Genomic DNA, 20,444 nt, shown 5'->3' with positions numbered 1-20,444 from the left:
GCTCACGGCGTGCGGACGGACGGACGGACGGACGGACGGACGGACGGACGGACTGACTGAACGGCTTCTGGCGTCCCGCGGGTAAGCCGGAACGGGCTTGGGGCAGTGGGGCCTCGGGTCAGGCGGGAGAAGCCCTGGGACAGCGCCGGCAGGATGGGAAGGGACGGAACTGCGGTGCCGGTGAGGAGACAGCTGGGCTACTTCCCCGCTCGGCCGGCTGGCAGCAGGGATGGAAGTGCGGGAATAGGGCTGGGGAGGCTTCTGAATGTCCTCCGCTCGCAGTGCACCGTGTTTGCGCTGTAGCCGTTTGATCCGCAGCACCTGTGCTGCTGTTCCCGGGGTCTGCGCAGGCAGCGGACGGGGAGGGAGCGCACGAACACTTTTCTGTAGCACGAGTGAAAAACTGCGATGATGTAGAAGTTGAAATTGTTGATAATTCTTGTTTCTTAATAGCAGAGCTTTTTCTTCCCCCCCCCCCCCCCCCCCCCTTTTTTTTTTTTCCGAAGGGACTGTGGTTCTTAATGTCTGTCGGTAGCTTTTAGTAAAAGCGAATAGTAACTTGTTTTCATCGCTTATGGACAATTATTTGCCATTCATTTTTTTTTTAAATTATCCCCTAAAAGCAGCACAAGAAATCTTTATTATGGGTGTAGGATCGTATTAAGCCAGTCGGTGCAGCTTTTGATCAGTTGGATTTGTGGTTTTTGGTGCTTTGATGTTTTAGTTTTTTGGGTTTGGTTTTTTTTTGGGGGGGGGGAGGCAAAGGATGAGGAGGGTATTTTTTTTTTGGGGGGGAGGGTGGTATTTGGTTGATTTTATTGTAGGTTTTGTTTGGGTTTTTTTGCCTTCTTGATTCTTGACACACAAAAATCCCCCAGGATCTCAGAAGGCTGGTGTCCAGTTACTGTTCATTCGATATGGTGGATGTAAGGATGCTGTCAAGCAACACACTTCTCAGAAGGAAAAAAAAAAAAAAAAAAAAAAGAAAAAATAGGGTTTAAGGAAAAGCTACTTGTGATAAATAGAGAAGTAAACCTTTGGCTTGCAAATTACTCATGTGGCAATGTTGAAATAATGGCAGAACTGGAGCAAGAGTCTTGTGCTTTAGAAACTGACTTAAGTGCTTATATTTAGTTTTATTTTTCCACTGTAGGTAAGAACAGTTTTTTTTAACTGAGAACCTAAGTAAAGCATACTTAGTGATATAATTTCTGTATGTACCTGTATTGTAATTTAGAATATTACTTGGGTCCTCAGTACAGGTTTTAGTACAGGATTTTAGGGATAAAAATGAAGGATGGCCCTGTTAGCAAATGGACACCTTTTTTTGCTGGTGGTGAAAATTTAATGCATAAATTGCTGCATAATTTAAAAAATCAGTTTTGCAAAGTCTAGTCACTGCTCTTGTGTCAACATTTAGTGTTTAAAATTTGCTATATACAGGGAAAATGTAGAATCGTTAAGGTTGGAAAAGATCCTTAAGATCATAGAGTCCAACCGTTAACCTAACACTGCCAAGTCTAGCACTAAACTGTGCCACATGTACACATCTTGGTGACTCAACCACTTCACTGGACAGCCTGTTCCAGTGCTTGACAAGCCTCTTAGTGAAGAAATCTTTCCTAATATCCAGTCTAAACTTCTCCTCGTGCAACTTGACCATTTCCTCTTGCCCTGTATTACTTCGGAGAACAGACTGATGTGCACCTTGCTACAATCTCCTTTCAGGTAGTTGCAGATGTGAATGAGGGTTCTGCAGCTTTTCTTAAGCACTAAAAGCACAGAACTAAGAATGCATGGGTTGTAATCACTTTTTCTTGTTATTCAGAGCTTTTGGGGTAATAGTGACACTATCAAGAGTATTGTTAGTATCGTGATGTAGTTTTGGAACACTTTGAGGAACAGAGAAGAGCTGGCATTTACAGAAAGTTGCATTTGGTTTAAACTGTACAGATGCCTCATGCATGAAAAGGTTATCAGAGAGTGAATTAGTTTAATTGTGGTACATGCTTGTCTTTATTCACAAAAGACCCAAGCATCTAGGGGGTCGTGTTTTTCTCTAGAAAGTCCCTTGGGACTAGTTTCTAACTTTACCTGACTTCACACTTGCAGTCTCTCAGTTCCTTTTATGACTGTACTGTTTCTTTTCTCTCGACCCCCAATAATTCAGCACCTTAAAAAAAAAAAGGGGGGGGGTGGGTAATGAATAAAAGTACTGCTGTGGGGAAACCCAGAAATCTCCTTTACAATGAAGAGTAAACACTCTGAAATGACTTGTCAACAGCTTTTAGACTGGGTATAGAGCAGGAAGGTTGGATGCTAGAGGTTAGAAAACACCCCAAGTATCTATTTCATCTTGTGTAGGTTGGAAAAAACTGACCTCTCTCAGCATCCCAGGTATAAAACCTGAGTCTCCCTGCTTGAGTAGTGCTAGTGACCACAAGGTTTCCCACCGGGCTGCTGTCAAGTTGACAGGAGGCTTGGGTGAGCTGGTGGAGTGCTGATGAAAGTCGCTGTGTCTCTCTTGGGGGGACAGGGAGGGGCACAGTGCTGCTCTGCCACTGTCACCTCTGGGGGTTTGGAAAGGAGCGTGTTGCATCACAGGCACTCCACTTGCCTTTTCCTGTGCTGCATCTGCTGAGCTGTCCTGTCCTGCCTTTCGAACTCGCAGCACATGGTCTGAGTTTCTTTTCCAAGTCCGATGCGTCATTTTACTTGGTTTTCTTCAACGTTAGAGCTGACGTAAATACTCTAACCCATGAGAAATACGTGCCACAAAGCTTCCACATCCTTGTGGGGAGGGTTAGAAAGATAATAATCATAACCAGAAACTGTACCTGGGTAACCGGCATTGCTTCATGGCCTCAGGGGACCGAGTTTGCCGTTTGTCCTTGAGATAAATAGGCTATGATTGCTGCTTTTCTTTTCTGTTTTCTTTTTGGTTTCTTTTTGGTTTTGGGTTTGTTTCTTGTTTGGTTTTTTGTTTGGTTGGTTTTGTTTTTGTTTTTTTTTTAATTAGCTTTTTGTATGGTTGTTATCTTTAACCCAAAATAGATGGTTGCAGTGGATTATGAAAAAGGGAAGTGAGAGCTCTCTAAATAGGGCATGATCTGCTTGGCTCTGCTAGAGGAAGAAGAGATCCTTCTCTTCTTTACTGTTAGCAAGCATGAGGCAGGGAGACTAAAACTCAAGACCTAGCCGTGGAAAAAATATTTTTCACTACTACTTGGAAATCTGGATGATGATTCTTTTTTGAGGTGTCATCTTTTTCTGCAGAAAAATCCCCTGTTATCTCAGCCTTGTGATTACTAGTTTTTCTTTCCATGAAGCCTGTGAAGCAAATGATTGTATGAGTGTAAACCAGTCCTTCTGCTTGAACTAGTATGCCATGGTTTTATTTGTTTTGCTTTTTTTAATAGACTGCTACAGAACGCTGTGAAATTGTCATCAGTGGTAAACACAGGTTCAAGAAACATGACAACTTTAGGGATTATATTGAGGTGGTTTTGATGGTTTTGTGTGATGTAACCAGGATAAATACAAGGTAAGTGCTCTAGACATTTACGTGTTGAAAACTATTTATGTAAGTATTTTAATTACTGACCATGCATATGTTTTTAACTTGAATAGAGTAACTCTCTCTGACTTAAAGTAGGAACCTGGGATGGGAAGGGACTTTTTGGGATGTTGAACCCAGTTTCTTGTAGTGAAAATCGACTGCAGCAAAATGGTCAAGATTTATCTTAAGAAGTTATTTTTAGGACTATTAAGGCGGGACAATCTGCTGAAAACTGTTTCAAAAAGTCGTTGCTGTTATAACTCAGTTTCTGACTTTCTTCTGAAACTGGTGAAAGTTTCAGTTCCAGTCTAGTTCTAGATCAGTTTTTGTGAAAAAGATGGATTGCGTATGTCAGGTGGTGATTTACTTGTGCTTTAAGCAATGATATTAACAGCCGCTTGTTACTAGTGGAGTGTTTTTACTCCATGACCTTCTCCCCATTCTGGACACATTACATAAATTGCTCATAAAAACTTGGGGATAAACTAATTGAGTATGTTTGTGTCTCTTTCTGTCATTCATTTCCAAATAATAAATTCATTCATTTGTATTGAGGATGCTACTTCATTTTTGCATATCCAGCAAAATATAACCAGTTTGTGCTCTTTACTGTCCAGTTCCACTAACAAAAAGCTTTATCAACGTAAATTCCAAGAATGAATGACAGGATAGGTTCCCTAATAAATTCTAAATAAGATTTCACTGCCAAAGACTTTTTTTTCCTCCATTTCCTCTTCACGCAGGCTACTAATTACAGGTTTGGGTTTTTTTTAATAATAATTTTAAACCTAACTGTATAATGCTGAATTATCACTTATCACCCTGATCACTTCTTTTCACTCTTACTTTACTAAAACAAATTTAGGTGAAAAGTGTTTTCAGGTTTGTTTCTTTCCTTTTTTTTCAGGAGTGGTTTTGCAAAGTGAACAGTAATGGAGTATATGAGCACGGGTAGTGATAGCAAAGAGGAGATTGACTTGTTGCTAACTAATTTAAATATGTCTGAGGTGATAGACATCATGGAAAACCTTTATCCAGCTGGAGACCTTGCAGTCTATGAAGACAGCTTAATTGCAATGTGTGAAGAAGCAAATCAGAATGAAGAAAGTGCAGAATCTTTACTGTTTTGTGAAAGGGAGGTTTCTTTGATGTCATCTGTCAAATACGGGACTGTGGAAGACCTGCTTGCATTTGCAAATCAGGTGTCTAACACTGCAAAACAATTTAAAGGATGCAGACAGCAAGAATCTGGAATCCTCTTGAATATGGTATGTCTCTTTTCTTTTTATATGAAAATTAGTAGACCTTAGAAGTTTTTAATGAATCTAAACAAAGTTCATCTTCAGTCCTGGGAGTAACAGTCAGGCTGTGGTTCTGTGGGCAGCCCTGGGACTGGAGGGGTTCTCTGAGGACATCAAGTCTAGCCCCTACAGTCTCAGGCAGCTATGAAGAAAGGTCTGTTGTTCAGCAAGTGCCACTCTATGTTGCCTCTTCATATCCCTAGAGAATAGAAAAAATTTCCCAACATGCAGTAAAAAAGCAAAAACCACAACTATGATGGCTTGCAGGTTTGGGAGATGGTAAGGATTTTCCAATGCCTTATGCAGTAAAAAGAGTTGACTATGCAAAACTTCCAAATAAAGTTCTAGGATCTATTTTGGTATACTTACTGAGTTCATTCTAATTGCACAAAATGTAAAATACAACAAAGTAAGGAGAAAAAGCATATAGTATCAACAGTGACTTTTGGAATTACAATATTGCATAATATCACACACTGCGAAATTAAAGTATGAGTGCAATAGTTTGAGAGATGTTAATTTTCCCCCTAAAATGATTTGTGTTCTACAAGCATCTGTAGACATTAGCATCATTGGACTTCTATTTAGAAACAGTTGTGCTGGAAATAATCAGTTATGAAATGGAAGCTTATTCATATATGCTTCTGCTGCTGCTTTATTTTCTTAAGATATTCTGCATCTATAATCTTAAATATCTTGCATGTAATATGTTTTATATGTGAACATTGGTTGCTTGAGGCATACTGATTACTTGGGTGTGAAGTAGCACAGGGTACTGCTTTGTCCCTCTTTGAAGAAAGCATTGCAGTATTGCAAAACCGTCACTTTTAAACTCTGTAACATTGAAAGGACACTTAGTAATATTAAATGTTTCCTATACATAGGATAGACACTGTTCTACGTACTCATGGTTGTTTTTTTTGCATGTTGTTTCTACATGCAATTGGTATGAACCAAGTACAATTAGGTGCACATGATCCCATTAAGCAACTGAGGATTGGAGGCAGGGCATTACCCGTACATGGTTTCCAGCAGGTGCATCTACATTGTAAATATCTACAGCATTTTAGTTAGGATCAGGAGTGTTTCTGTTTGCTTGGTGACCCCCACTGACCCATGGCTCGTGTCACGAAGTCTTGGAGTGCACAAGCTGGATTTCTTTCAGTTAAAACTAAACTGGTGGATACACTACAGCCACAGATGAGCACGCAATCTGTGAGACCAGGCTAGGGACTAGTCCTAAAAGCCTCCAGGAAATGTGAATGGTGTGCTGGTCACTGCTTTCTTGTTCTGTGAATCCAATCCACTCCATCTGTGTTACTTTCCAGGATAGGTGTAACCCATGTGGATTAGCTGGTCTCAACCCCTTGAAATGCAGAAGCAAGCAGGTGGGATGTACGGATTGCTAGCATCTTTCCCTTGGTTCTGATAAGTAGAGGGGAGGCTCATTCTGTATATCCTAAGCAAAATACTTTTTCTTAAATATACCCCTCTGGCCCAACAGTTAAGAACTTACCCTCCACAAAATTATGAACTTCAAAGAATTAACTCAGTTCATGTAGATACTAGTTACAACTGACAGTTTTGGTAGTCAAGAAGATACTTTCTCAACTGAAAATCATGAAGATTAAATTGTGTTAAAGCACAGAAATATTGTGTTACATCTTAAAAAGAAATCTAAACCAAATAATCTACTAATATGCTGTTATCTTAAAAAGAGTAGTTGAAGAGCTGAGTATGTGAGGCCATGTGACAGATGTGAAGTGATAAATATCTTTGATGTGCTTCTACATGTCTTCAAGAATCTTGATAAAGTAGCAGTAAATAGGTTAATCATATTCCCAGATACTGACAATACTCCCTAAATAAATAATCCCTAAATAAATTAGAAGTGTTTTCATAGGAAACGTTACTAGTTCTTTACCTTAGAGAATATTAAGAGGTTGAAGAAATAACATCAAACATAAGGCAGTACTCACATGGCTGTAGTTAGGGAGTTTGGTCTCTCTGTCATGTGCGGAGGGAGGGAGCTGTTTCAGAGGAAGATTTAGAGCAAGATACTGGCTTAGATGCTGTGAGTTGCTCTTGGACCAGCCCTCCTTCCCTTGTTGACAGTACAGAGAACCAAAGCTCCCAACACTACCTACCAAAAGCAGACAGTATGACTCATGCTCCTTTTATTTCAACAACAGTATAAAACTAGGAGAAGGTGGTTGATAAAACTCTGGCAGACTTCTTTACAGACTTCTTTTACTAAACAGTAGAAACTCTGATACAAGATGGAAAATGAAAATGTGTTCCCCTAGCAGTACATGTGATATTGGGAAATGCTGAAACTCTTGCTCACATTGTATAAGATAGCCTGTGAGTAACAGGTATGTGGCATAACAAGTTAGCAGATTACAGGAAGGGCAAACATGTGCAGGTAAATCTAATAACAAGAGGTGGGTAATTTCATTAACCCAGCAGCTGTTGTTGTTGTTTCAAGACAATTAATTGCAACTTACACTTTGTAAGTTAGTCACTGGAGAGAAACATGGATGCTTGGGCTGTGAATGAATGCCGCACCTCACATGCTGTTCCCATTTGGTGTTTCTAAATAAAGACTGCTGAACAGATCACATGCATCATGCACATATATGTGTTATATTGTTTTCTTTTCCACTACATGTATAAAATTAATTAGGCTTGAAGTAGTTTTAATTTCATTGTGGGGTTTTTTGTTGTTTTTAATTTAACTCACAGATCACACCCAAGAACGGGCGCTACCAAATTGACTCAGATGTGCTCCTGTTTCCATGGAAGCTAACTTACAGGAACATTGGCTCTGATTTTATTCCTCGGGGAGCTTTTGGGAAGGTGTACTTAGCCCAAGATAGAGAAACCAAGAAACGAATGGCATGCAAACTGGTATGTTAGTTCAGTAGTTTTATCTCTGAGCAAATATTGTATGACATAGTACATACACTATATTTTCAAGCATGTCTGCATCAAATTCCACTGTTAGGCTGATAATCAATTTGGTTTTGTTCCCCTACACAAGGTAGGAAAAATTAATGTTTTAATTTTCTGGCTCTGAGGCTGCAAAAGTTTCTGCATTTTGAAAGTATCTGGAAGTATGTGTAACTGCCACATGGGCTGCAGTGTGGGGGTAGAAGAATTTCTACTAGTCCTACTATACTCACAGTGGTAAAATACCAGCATGAGATCACGTCTCTGCTGAAGGTGATAGCAAAACCCCGTGGCTGCAGAAAGTTTTAGGATCTTGTACTTTAACTGAGGTCCTTAGGCTTAAGTTTCCTTTACTCCAGTGCCATTAATGTCTCTGAGACCTCAGCTTACATGCAGTTCTCATTGTGTTTTGGGTCCTGACTGAGCTTAAGGTTGAGAGATATCTCAAGAAAACTGCTGAGCACCCCCCAATTTTTAAGCAAGCCAGTGTTTTCTTTCAACTTTACCTTTGAACATAGTACTCTGAATTGAGCAGTAAATATTTAGGGCCAGTACGAGTTCATCTGGGACATTACTCTGTATCCCCCAGCATGTGCCTAAACACCTGTATTACTTTTGTGTGTGAAAGAGTTGAGGAGGCAGTTGTGTATGTACTTCCCTTGCAGCCAATGCATCCATATGGGGGCAGATTTAGTTTGCTGCTCCTGTATAACCAACTGCAGAATTAAAGCACCCTAATGTTCCTGAATATACAAAGAGTATTTCTCATTGCAATTAAAAATATTAGCATTCTATTTGGTTCACAACCACAGGGTTGAGGGAAAGAAAATAAAAAGAGCGGTAGCAGCCCTTCTGCTTATAAGTAAACACGGCTTTTATTGTGTTAGCAATCTGCTGTTGGTAAAGAAATATTGTGCTGCTGGGTGCTTGCTTTCAAGCAGGTTTCATAAAGCCATAAATCAGTGCTGATAAGGATTGAATCAAGGTCAGGAAAGTCCTGAGTATGGTTAGTCTGTAGACTGTGCTGGATGCTGCAAGCACTGATTCACGGGTCACATATATAGCTCTGGTAAAGCAGATGAGACAGCACAAAGCTAATGGAAAAAGCAGAGGGATTTTTTATCTCTTTCACCAGGAAGTTTGCATAGAGCTTTTGCATAACCACCAGATTTTGACGGGAATAACTCTTGCTACACTGCTTTTTCTGGAAGATTGCACTTTTTATTTGGGCGTGATTCCAAAAAACTCTCTCAACTTTAAACAGGATGTATCTCAAGTGGAAAGGAAGAACAGGTCACAGGATCAAAATAAAGTTCTGTATTTTAGCAAATGGATGGAAGTGCTTTGCTTCCTTCTTCCATTTTAATCTGTAGGATAACTAGTGTTAAGTATGGATAACGTGCTTATTGAGTTCGTTTTGTCTGGCTTTGTTTCAATGTCCTAGGTCCCAGTGGAACAGTTCAAACCCTCGGATGTTGAAATACAGGCATGTTTCCGTCATGAAAACATTGCTGAATTATACGGTGCTATTTTGTGGGATGAGACGATCCATCTCTTTATGGAAGCTGGAGAGGGAGGATCTGTCATGGAAAAGCTGGAGAGTTGTGGTCCTATGAGAGAATTTGAAATCATTTGGGTGACAAAGCATATTCTGAAAGGACTTGACTTTCTCCACTCCAAGAGGATTATCCACCATGATATCAAACGTATGTGTGTTCTTTGGGGTGCTTTCTGGTCTAGGCTGGGCTCGGACTGTGGTGGAGAGCCTGGGACTGAGCTGGAGCACGTATCCTTGTATCTCTGGGAGGATTCTGGACATAATTGTTTTTTACACTATTTATTAATTCAGTGCAGGGGAGAGCATGGCTCGAAAGTCATAGTTCCTTTGCCTTTCTTTTCTGAAACTCAATTTGAAATAAAAACCTAATGAAAATGAACAAAATTATTAACCTGTATTAAGCCAGAAGTTTCCCTCTTTTCATGTAAATTCATCCTGACTGTTTCCATGCATGCCTTCCACTTGCACCATTTTTTAGGTTTTATGTTTCTGCATGAAACATAACTTTTCTTCAGTTTGAGGCACTTTGGAGCTAAATACATAATTTGTACTGTCATTGTCTTTCGACAGTTGCTGCAAATTTTAGTACATTTACTTTTAAAAAGCTCTGGGTATTACCAATTGATATTGATACTAAACCTAAATTAAATACATTAATTGCTTTAAAATTTTAATGTATTACATTTGATATGACATACTTTTTCTCCCAGCTCCACCTCCCCCTGCACACAGATAAATTCTGCCTTTTTAGTAACAGTGTTTCTAACGAAGATTTATCTCTTCTGAGTTAATTTTTGCTAAACTTGAGGGTTTAAAATAGAAATATTCAAACTGAACTGTTACAATAAATAGTTGTCAGAACATGATTATCAGGAATTGCTAAATTTTTGGCTCCGTTTTGTTGTTTGGTTTTTTTAATTAATGTAGGTCAGTTCTTTTGATGTAAGTCTTTGAGATTCTGACAACTATAAAATTGCTTAATTTTTCCATTAGTTGTGCTTGCTTTCTTGTAGTAAGAGTCTTTTTTATGGGTGTATTGTAATTGTCAGTAACAATGACATTAATTAAAAGGTTTAAAAAACAAACCAGCAAAAACCCAACCCACTACATCTAAATAGTGTAGAGGAGAACCAGCCTGTTCTTAAACATGGTGGATGTGTGTTCCACTTTTTTTCAGCCTTTTTCTTCTTTACTATCTGGTGAGATGTCCTCTGCTCAAGGGTTTTCCCTCAACATGCAAAATCAATAGGAAAGGCTGTTTCCCAAACATCTCTTATCTATTCCTTACTTCATCAGCTGCTACTATGGAGTCTCTGTCCTGCTGACGCAGGAGGAGGTAGGGATTTTACTGAGAGAAAGATTGCGCTGAAGGAAGGGGAGGATAATTTTCTGTTGGCTCTTAGTGGCAGTTCAGTGCTGACACTTATGTTAACCCTTGGCTGGAAAACACTTAAATCACGAGGGTGTTTGATGGGGAAAACTTCAGTCCAAAACCAGCCAAAGCTTGGGCTGGGAACAGTGCCAAACAGGCAGCAGAGTTTGCTGTGCTGTGGCAGTGTGGCCCTCTGTCTTATCCTTTATGTGGTGTTTAAAATCCTTATCTTCAAAGGTATCCCTAAAATTACATATTTATTTATGCAGTTTTGTAGCACTGGTAACGAGGCAGCTATGTGAAGGATTGCTTCAGGTACTGCTGAAATCAAGCCTGCATCTTTCCACTGGATGGTGTGTGGATGCTGTCAAGGTGGAAAATGACCCACAGCTTCTGGGAGAAAATGTGTTTCTGTTGTTTAACTTGGAGACTTCACTTGTCCACTTCTTCTGAAACAGCAAACAAGAATTTTTCAAGGCTTATGCAGAGCACTACCTTCATAAATATTTGATCAGAAATACAACTTCAAAGAAGGCCTCTGAGTACAAAGTTGTGCCTTAGGCAGAGTTTTATGAAGGAAAGTGAATTAAGCACCTAGATGCTGCAGCAATTCAGTGGGAGTTCGAAACTGTCCCTCTTGTTTTACTCTTGCAGCCATAGTCTGTCCTCTGTCATCACACTGAGCTGCTCTCACTGACTGCAGTGCAAGAGACTGGTGTGGCTGCTGTAGAGGGGCCTTTGTTACTCTCTACTTCTGTCTTCATTTAAATCGTTAGTGTTAGAGAAACGTCTTGGTGATCAACAGTTATGTTGTTTATAGCCAGAGCTGCACAGCATGCTCTCTACCTTGAAGAACATTAAACATCTTCAGAGCAAGTCTTGTGCTGAGGGGCCTACCTGTCTTCCACCTTTGTTCTTACCTTAGCCATTTTCTCTCTCTTTCTCTCTCTTTTTAATAGCTAGGAAAATGACCAAACATTGATTATGCTTTTACATAAACCAGTCCAGTTTGTTTTATATAAGATACAATTTAAAATTGGACCCAATCACTAACAGACTGGTTTTAGCTAGGAGAAGGACTGTCGGTTATAGAGATAGGTTGTGCTAATCTCTCTTTTCAGGCCAACATCCAAGTGAAACAGGCATATTGTAAAGTAAATGTGGAACATGCTAGAAACTTAAATATTGACTTTTTTTTTTTAATTTTCTTTTAGCAAGCAACATTGTCTTTATGTCAACTAAGGCTGTTTTGGTGGATTTTGGCCTAAGTGTTCAAATGACTGAAGACATTTACTATCCCAAAGACCTCAGAGGAACAGAGGTAAGGAGCTGGTGGAACAAAAGCCGTTCTGCTGTATTACTCCCACTGTTGTGATGCTTGGGCTCAAATTTGGAGCTTGGGCAAAATAGTTTTATAATAAATTTACCAAAAAGTTACAAACAAACACTAATGTAATCCTAATTATATTTTTATTTTCAACTTGCTGAATGGAGAATCTGGTGTTACACTTGAAAAGCCATGTCACCTTCACTGCAGTCCCATTCGTTAGTGATTATTAAATCAAGTCAAATTGAGACTGGGGGTCACTGAAGTCAAAAGAACAGTACCCTGAGGAGAGTTGCTTGTAGTGGATCAGCTGCTGGTCAGAGACACTTCAAACAGGAATTTATTCTTTCCTCTAGCAAGGATTTCTTTGGAGATATGGACTGGGGTGGCCTGCTCAACACAGTATTATGACTCCTTCTTTGAAACCACAGAAACTACAGACCTCTGGATTTCATCCCTTAGCATTTCTAAGCTCCGTTCCCTATCTAAATGTAACCCTCTTGTTCTTCAGGGGTTATGTATGGCATGGCTGATGATTATCTGGTAAACTTGCTTAGGCATTACATTGATGAAGGTGGGGCAATTTTAAATGTTCTCAATGACTTTGATGCTGAACATGCACAGAGGTCCCTCATGCTACTTGAGCTGCAGTCATGTCAAGGTGTTCCCAGGGTTGAAGCTTTAAGCAAACAACCAAGCAGCAACAATTAACTTGGATAGCTGTTGCAGATGTGGCTTTGCATGCTCTCCCTTGCCTGAGGAGTTTGTTTACATGAAATGTTGGTGCCTACCACTCAGATAGTCTTCCACAGCATAGGCATGTGTTTAGAGGAGATACTTGTATAACTGATGAAGCACATTTCACTCCTTGGAAGGGTGGGATAAACCAGGATTTCACAGAATGTCAGGCTTATTTTTTTCAATATTTGGGAAAATACTTGAACATTTGTTTTCACTGTTTTTCTGTCCAGGGGAGTTAAGAGCTTAAAATGCTTACTGTACTGGAGGCAACATACTTTCAGGCATTTAATATATGTGCTTCATGGGGTTTTATTTTGGTTTGGGTGGGGTTTTTTGTTTGTTTAAGGGGGTTTTGTGTGCTGTTAAGAATAAGAAAAACGGTGGAAATGAGTTGGAAGCCCTGGTAGGGTATTTCCCAAGGACAGAGATGTATATAAACAGGAAATATCCAGGTTTGTGGAGTGGGCTGCTGATGATCCACTCCTGTCTGTTGGAGGACAGGCCAAGTTCATGTTGGTAAGAACAGCTGTGAAAAACACTTAGTTCTTCATTTAGTAGGAAGAAAATTATTCTGTATTGTTGAGCACATGCACTCATGCCTTCAGAACTGAGCAGGTAATCCTCACGACCCTGAAACATAGTGGTGCTTGGTGTTTGCTGTCTCAGGGGAGAGGTGTTCATTCCTCAGAACCAGCAATCCTGCCAGCTGCTGCAGCATCACAGGCCAGAGTAAGGTTTCAGAAAGAGTGATGGGAAAGGAGTATTTCAAATACCACAGGCTCACAGGAACGTGAAGAATGCTAATCTAAAGGTTTTCACAGGCTTCCTCCTAGGCATCTTCCTCTCCCCATTGCCTGTGTTCAGTTTAGTGGAGTGCCTAATCCAGTCACCTACAAACATCCTCTTTGTAGTCTGATAACACTGATTTTTTTCAAAGTAAGATCTTGACTCTCCAAAGTCTTCTTGAGTTTTTCACCCTCTGTTATGCAGCCTTAAGAAGTGTTGCAGTTGTCCAGGAGTGCTGTGCCTGCATGTAGTTGTGCAACCCCTTGCTAGGGCTCCATTACTGCCATGCAGCATCATGCCCATGAACTGGCTGGTTTCACTTAGGTCTGGTACCAGCAGGGACTTGTGTCCACAAAGGAAGTGGCAGTTGGAGTTATCTTTCTCCTGTGCATATTTTCCTCTGGGGGTTTAGGATTTTTATTTGCTTCTATATAGCATGGAAGGTCTGAATGTAGTGAATCTTCTTTGTGTTTATTAAAATGAATTGTTGAAATTCTGGACAGAATGACTGAAAGATATTTTGTTTGGTTGGTCTAGAGTGACAAACCTGGGCTTCATGAACAGTGTGTGTACAAGGCATGCAGCACAATGTACCATGGTTGTGATGAAATTGCTCTGCAGGAAATAGTTTTTCTAGGCATTTGCTACACTTTCTGCTATGCTTCTGTTTCTTTGTTTAAATATCACATAAGCTTATGTTAAAACATAAGCTTCAGTTACAACTATTTGAGGGGACGAAAAAGTTGCCTGCTAAGCTTTGTTGAATGTGGAAGGTGTGGTTCATTTGCAGGAATGCTAAACTAGCGTGAAGTGGAGGGCTGGTTTTTAGCTGGGTTGTGTCTCTGGTCTGACTGGCAAACAAGTGCCAGCCCAGCAGTAGGAAGGAGTTAGAATGGGAAGGTATCCAGAGCTTGGGCTGCCTACCTTGGTTGACAACAGTCTTAGGCCAGCTTAAATCAGTCTGAAATCACAGCTTTGGTGCACATCTCATTTTTGCTTTTTGTCCCTGTGCAATCAAGGTGCATCTTGAGCATTTTTACACTGACTGTAACTGCAGACAGGTTCTTGTTTCAGCATCCTCTTTTCTTCAAGAAAGCAGCTGCTTTTTGTTTATATAGATTTCACTCAAGTAGCACTTTATTTGCTGATGGCTGTACAAGAAGAGAAATTCTGTTATTTGCTCCTTATGAGACTTAAAGGTGGCAAGTGCAGATATACTTATTCTGTTTTAGGCCTGAGGAAAGCAATGGATAGGAATAAGTAGCAGCTGTAGGTCCCTGCTGAACCTTTGCACACACTTTCAGTCAGAAGCTCTCTTTGCAGATAATGGTACGTGATTTACTGGGAAATATTCCTTGGAATTTGCATGAGCCCTACAGCCATCCTCTGTAGTAATAAGTAGTCGAACCGTGTGGTGGTGACTTAACTTCCTGCTCTTATGTCAGTTAATGGCTTTTAACCTGATTCTTTGTGCCATGATGACTTGAACTAATTAAAAGTTCTGTTTGGCTCCTTTAGAGGGAAACTGGGTGAGGGAAAAGTAGAAACCAGAAGCAAATAGGACGGCTTGCTAACCTAGTGTGTTGTGGGCTGTGCCCATGTTGCATTGAAACCTACTTACTCCCTCGGTGGTGGCAGAGTGGTGTGGGCAGCTCCTGCCAGCCAAGGGGTGTGCCTTCTGCATCCTGCCTGTCTGGTTCTAATCCAGCTACACTCCGAGCTTTCTGGAGCTGGCAGGAGCTTCCCAACAGATCCTTCTACAGGGTCTTGACAAATCCTAACATTTCAGTGCAATGTTTGGATGGAAACTGTATTTTGGTTTAGACAAGATCAGAATTTTTGGTTTGAAAAAAAAAAAAAAAGGATGGAAGAGGGATGCTTGCTTTAATAGCTGCTCTGGGAGTCACCTGGTGGAAAGGGCATGCAGCAGGACTTAACAGACCTAGCTTTTCATTTTAATGTGTAGCCTTAGACCTGGCTTTTTTCTCACCATCCCGTTTCTTAGGGTAATGGCCCAACATGCAGGTTATTGGCTAAGGGGTGGAGAGGAGAAGAGAAGACTAAGGAAGAAAGAAAAGTATACATCTGTCAGTTCTGCTCAGACGTGCTGTGTAGTACCCAGTGTAACAGGGATTTGGGATGTGGACTTCTGCGCCCAGCTAGGTGGCTAGCAGTGGGGGTCACCCTTCCTTTTTAGCCTAGTACATATCCATGTTGTTCAAGCAGAATGGAGCAGTCCCAGCAGAGACCCACAAAACAAAACTGACAATTCAGGCACCTCCTTTTGCTGTGGAGTGATGAGGTTCCTGCTACTCCACTGAATGAAGCAGAGCCATGGCTTGAATCTCAATCTCTCACAGCTCAGCTAAGCCCCATAGCCACTGAGCTGTGGCCTGTCTGGGGAGGGCAAACCAGGGAGTTTGTCCAGGTGCCAGACCACAAAATCTCTGTGGTTGTGGTAATGTGCAGAGCAGAAAACTCTTACTCCTCAGATGGTGCTTCATCTTTAGGCTGCAGGCACTACTGGGATGCACCCCTTCAGGGGGGAGTTTCCTGGATCACAAAATATCACGGTTTGTCTTTGCTTGTTGTTTTACCCTATCAATTAATCTTTTCTTTTGACTGTTCTTCACAGATCTACATGAGCCCTGAAGTTATCCTTTGCAGAGGCCACACAACAAAAGCGGACATCTACAGCATGGGAGCTACCATTATTCATATGCAAACTGGCATCCCACCCTGGGTGAACAGATATCCTCGTTCTGCATATCCATCTTACCTCTATATTGTAAGTGTCCTTAGCGAAGCCATAGCTTGGTTTCAGTTTTCTGTACTCTTGTTGGGAAAGCTCCAGTCATATAAAAACTGTCAGAGAGATGATATCATCCTTTTTTTGCTTCATGGGAGGGAGTGAAGAAATGGGTTTTGATCATTTAGGGGAAGACAGAGGCTGAGTTGGTTTGAATCACAACATACAGCTTTGGGTTTACTGCAAGAACAGGGTTAGTGCAACCCTTGATTGAAACAAGCCCACTGTGTTCTACTTGCTTAGAAGGTGCAGATAAAAACTGACAGATTTGCTTCTCTGGTTCTTCCAGTGTGGTACAGAAACCTGGTGAATTTGCCTTGCATGGGATTTTAGGCTTGCTTGGAGTTGCTTTGAGTTTTTAGATTTATGATAAAATCTGATTTTGAAAAAATGGATTTTGTGCACTTCCATGTTCTGTTCTAATTGATCAGTGCAACTTAGGGAGGTGATGAGTAGCTGTAAGCAGGGAATTCCCAGGCTGCTCATGTGGTTATCTGTGACTTCCTCTTTCATTGTTTTTGGAATAACTGTTTCAGTGGTCTTCTTTTTTTTTTGCCCCAACAGATACACAAGCAAGCCCCCCCTTTAGAGGACATTGCTGAAGACTGCAGCACTGCCATGAGGTTGATGCTAGAAGCAGCTCTAGAAAGGAATCCTAATCACAGGCTGTCTGCAGCAGACTTACTGAAGCACGAAGCTTTACACCCACCCCCAGAAGAACAGCCGCGGTGCCAGAGTCTGGACTCGGCATTGTTTGAACGAAAAAGACTACTTGCAAGGAAGGAGCTGCAGTTGCCAGAAAACATTACAGGTAATGATATTGGGCTTACTTAGCTTGTGCTTTGTAGATTTTGTGTCAAAACTTGATTTGAGTGAATGTTTAGAACCAAACGAAACTCCAAAAGCTTCTGGAAAGAGACAAATAAAAATCCCAATCAGATGAGATCAGATCCAGAGCTTATTAAGTGTTATGTAAAACACCCATTGACTTCAACAGAGGAAGAACTTAGCCTGAATTCTGCAGCTCCGGAAGGGCTGGCTCATTAAAAACCCTGGCAGTCATTCAGGGCACTTCGGGAATTGAAGGTTGTTGTGCCAAATTGCCTTAATTTGCCACAGTACTAGAGATGTTTTATTGATAATAGCGATTTGTTAACAACAACAAAAGGTCCAACAACCACCATCAGGACCAAATCCAACACTTTTTACCTCCTTACAGAAAAAGGCACATGTAAAACCCTAACTGTAATGTTGCTGAGTGTCAGTAGTACAAGCTCTTTGTTTTAAAAGACAAAAATGACTGTAGGCTAGAACATGGTTCGCCTTATGCATTAATAAGTGCTTTATGAAGGATAAGACATGAGTCAGTTAAGAAACTCAGTGTGTCCTTAGATAATATCAAGCCCAAGGGATATTTAGTGCCAGTAACCTGCTAACAGACTTCAAAAATGCTTTTCTTGCTTATAAATACACTAGGAGGGTCCTGACAAAAGGCATTTAAAAACTGACCCCAGACAAGTGGTTTATTTGATTGTGATTTGATTTGAAAAGATACTTGTGTGAAGTTTCGAGTGCCATAATGCATAAGTGTTGCAACAAATCCACTTAACATTTAAATCGATCACAGCCTTTGCATCTAGAATGGCATTGCTCCTTCTGAATTTTGCCTTGTGGGTGCATAATCCTTTGACTGTCTCAGGCCATCTGAATTAATTCTTTTGAAGATGAAAGAATATTTGACCATTAAACTGGAACTTTAGATGCCTGAGATTCCAGAACACTCATTATATGAGTATTTAGGGGAGTTCTGCTGTTGCAAACCAGGTCTGGTTTCTTCAGACCTTGATTTAAAAGAAAAAGAAAATAATCCGAGACTGATGGGTCCTATATTCTGTATCATCACATGCAGAGAGGATGTCATCTGTTTAGAGGAAAATTGCCCTGTAGTGAAGGGGAATTCTCAGCTGGCAGAAAGTTAGCAGTTTTTTCCCTCCACCAAGCTCTTCTTTAGAACTATTGCTCAGAGGAGAAGGAAGCTCTGAATAGCTGTCCCAGCTGATGGAGTTGGTTTTTTAAATAGTTGAACACACTTGCTCTCTTCAGTAGCAAACTGCTTACCTTTCTTTGGCCTAGAGCTGTGGGTTGATTTGTTATCTTTTATTTTATTTTATATGAGGTTTATGCCATGTTGTCCTTAAAATGAAGCTTTTTAAGCCAATGTAATATCTACAGCCATGAAATTGAACTAATGTAGCTTATTTGTGCAATAATAGCATCCTTCATCTCTTTTGTTTTCAGATTCCTCGTTGTGTACCGGGAGCATGGAAGAGTCAGACCTGCTAAAGAGGCAAAGATCACTCTACATAGATCTTGGAGCTCTAGCTGGTTACTTCAATATTGTTAGGGGACCACCAGCCTTGGAATACGACTGACCCAGGAACATTTTATATTGGCAGGTCAGAAATGGACCTCTACCTCTTAAAACTTGATTTTAAGACTTGATTTTCAAATTTGTACATAAAAATATTGCCATTGTAGGCTGTCAAATGTGAATAGTGTTTAATTGCACAGATTATTAAGCTAAACCCTTAGGGGCTCTGATAAGCTGATCCCAAGCATTTATGCATCTGCTGGTTGACCAACAAGAAGATGGCAAAAAGAACACTGCTGGGAACATCTTCGTCTGGGATATCTTCTTGTGCTGTGACTCGCACTTTCATAAAACTTACAATATATGCTTGCAAATACTGCCATGGAAAGATAGTAACAATTGAGCATGTGGGATGTAAGATTCAGTCTCTCTGAGCTGTCCTTAGAGAACCTTCCAAAAGAAAAAAAAGTCCATGATGTAACCAGTCAAAGAGTGGTTCAGTCTTGTTCTGTCTTTGAGACTGGGCCGGTCTCTGGTCATGCTTAGTGGAAATCAGGGCCTCCTTTATGCTGAACTAATTTCTGTCATATATCTCTGGAGCCAAAATGTCACTTGGTTACTGATGTGTTTTGACTTTGCATCTTCCCTGGGCTGTTGGAGCTAAACAGGGTGTTGTCCCCCTCTTTATGGGTGGAGGGAATTCTGTAGTGGTTAGTTTTGGGAATAGCACAGCAAGCTTGCCCTGACAAAGCACAACAGCGACTCAACCCAATTTCTATGTTACAGGTACTGCAAGGATATCCTGGGTAGTTCTCAAAGGTAGATCGAATGTTATTCCATATTGGTAACAGTGGGCAGGCTCCGGACTCTTGCTTTTTAATACTTTAAAATTGTACACGTGTATAACTGCTGAGTGCTATGGTTTGGAAAGCATGTCACTAGTGACAGGCTGTGTTCATGTTCCTATGGAAATGGAATTATATTGTTGTTGCTGTGCCTCGTGCATTTGAAACACGATGTTTTGGATAATAGTAAAACTATGTAAACTGCATAGTTCTGTACATCCCATGGGATGAGAACGTAAACTTTTATAAAACTCTCTTTGATGCTTAGGATGACTCTTTATAAGCATTTGTGTTAAAATGGCATACTATGTATGTTGTACACTGAATCTTTTCTGAAGCACAGTCTCTTTTTCGTATGTTTATTATTTAATGCGGCTCCTTTCTAACACATGATCTTAAAGAGATAATTTCTAGTTTGATACTGATATGGTCAAAGGAATAAATCTAGCCTAGTGCCTTGAGAAGTGGTGACTCTTCTTTCATCTATGAAAACAGCATGGGGCTGTGACTGTTTATTCCAGCCTCCCCTTCTGTGGCTCAGGTACACTGCATGCATTGTTCCACATACTGAGGAGTTACATGAAGGTCAGTGTTGATGGATTTTGGACTTTGGTGACAGGTAAGTGTTTCTGAGGTCTCTTTCTCAGACCTCAACACTCCTTCTGGACCACCTGGATGTTGACCAGTGGTTGTGTGCATGCAGCACTTCAGTGCTGATGTTAATTGCTGCAAAAAAATCCTGCTGGGAATAACCTACGTGCTCCAGTACTTTGTACAAAATCTCTAGATAACTAGCTACTCTGAGGAGAGCTGTGTAGGGAAC

General features: G+C 40.6%; 1 protein-coding gene across 1 annotated transcript; it reads left to right on the top strand.

Moving 5' to 3' along the window:
* Nucleotides 1-3,251: 3,251 nt before the first annotated feature.
* Nucleotides 3,252-20,085, top strand: MAP3K8 (mitogen-activated protein kinase kinase kinase 8). Its single transcript, XM_057432676.1, has 8 exons — nt 3,252-3,544; nt 4,467-4,827; nt 7,606-7,770; nt 9,257-9,518; nt 11,957-12,063; nt 16,232-16,384; nt 16,970-17,216; nt 18,704-20,085. The coding sequence occupies exons 2-8, from the start codon at nt 4,492-4,494 to the stop codon at nt 18,835-18,837; spliced, it is 1,404 nt and encodes a 467-aa protein (XP_057288659.1). The 5' UTR covers nt 3,252-3,544; nt 4,467-4,491; the 3' UTR covers nt 18,838-20,085.
* The last annotated feature ends 359 nt before the right edge of the window (nt 20,086-20,444 follow it).

This window comes from Pezoporus wallicus, unplaced genomic scaffold (genome assembly GCF_028554395.1).
Source record: "Pezoporus wallicus isolate ANWC-B61680 ecotype Strahan unplaced genomic scaffold, APGP_CSIRO_Pwel_v1 scaffold_2584, whole genome shotgun sequence".
Taxonomy (NCBI): domain Eukaryota; kingdom Metazoa; phylum Chordata; class Aves; order Psittaciformes; family Psittacidae; genus Pezoporus; species Pezoporus wallicus.
Note: the sequence above shows the minus strand (reverse complement) of the source record. Positions and strands in the feature narration are given on the sequence as shown.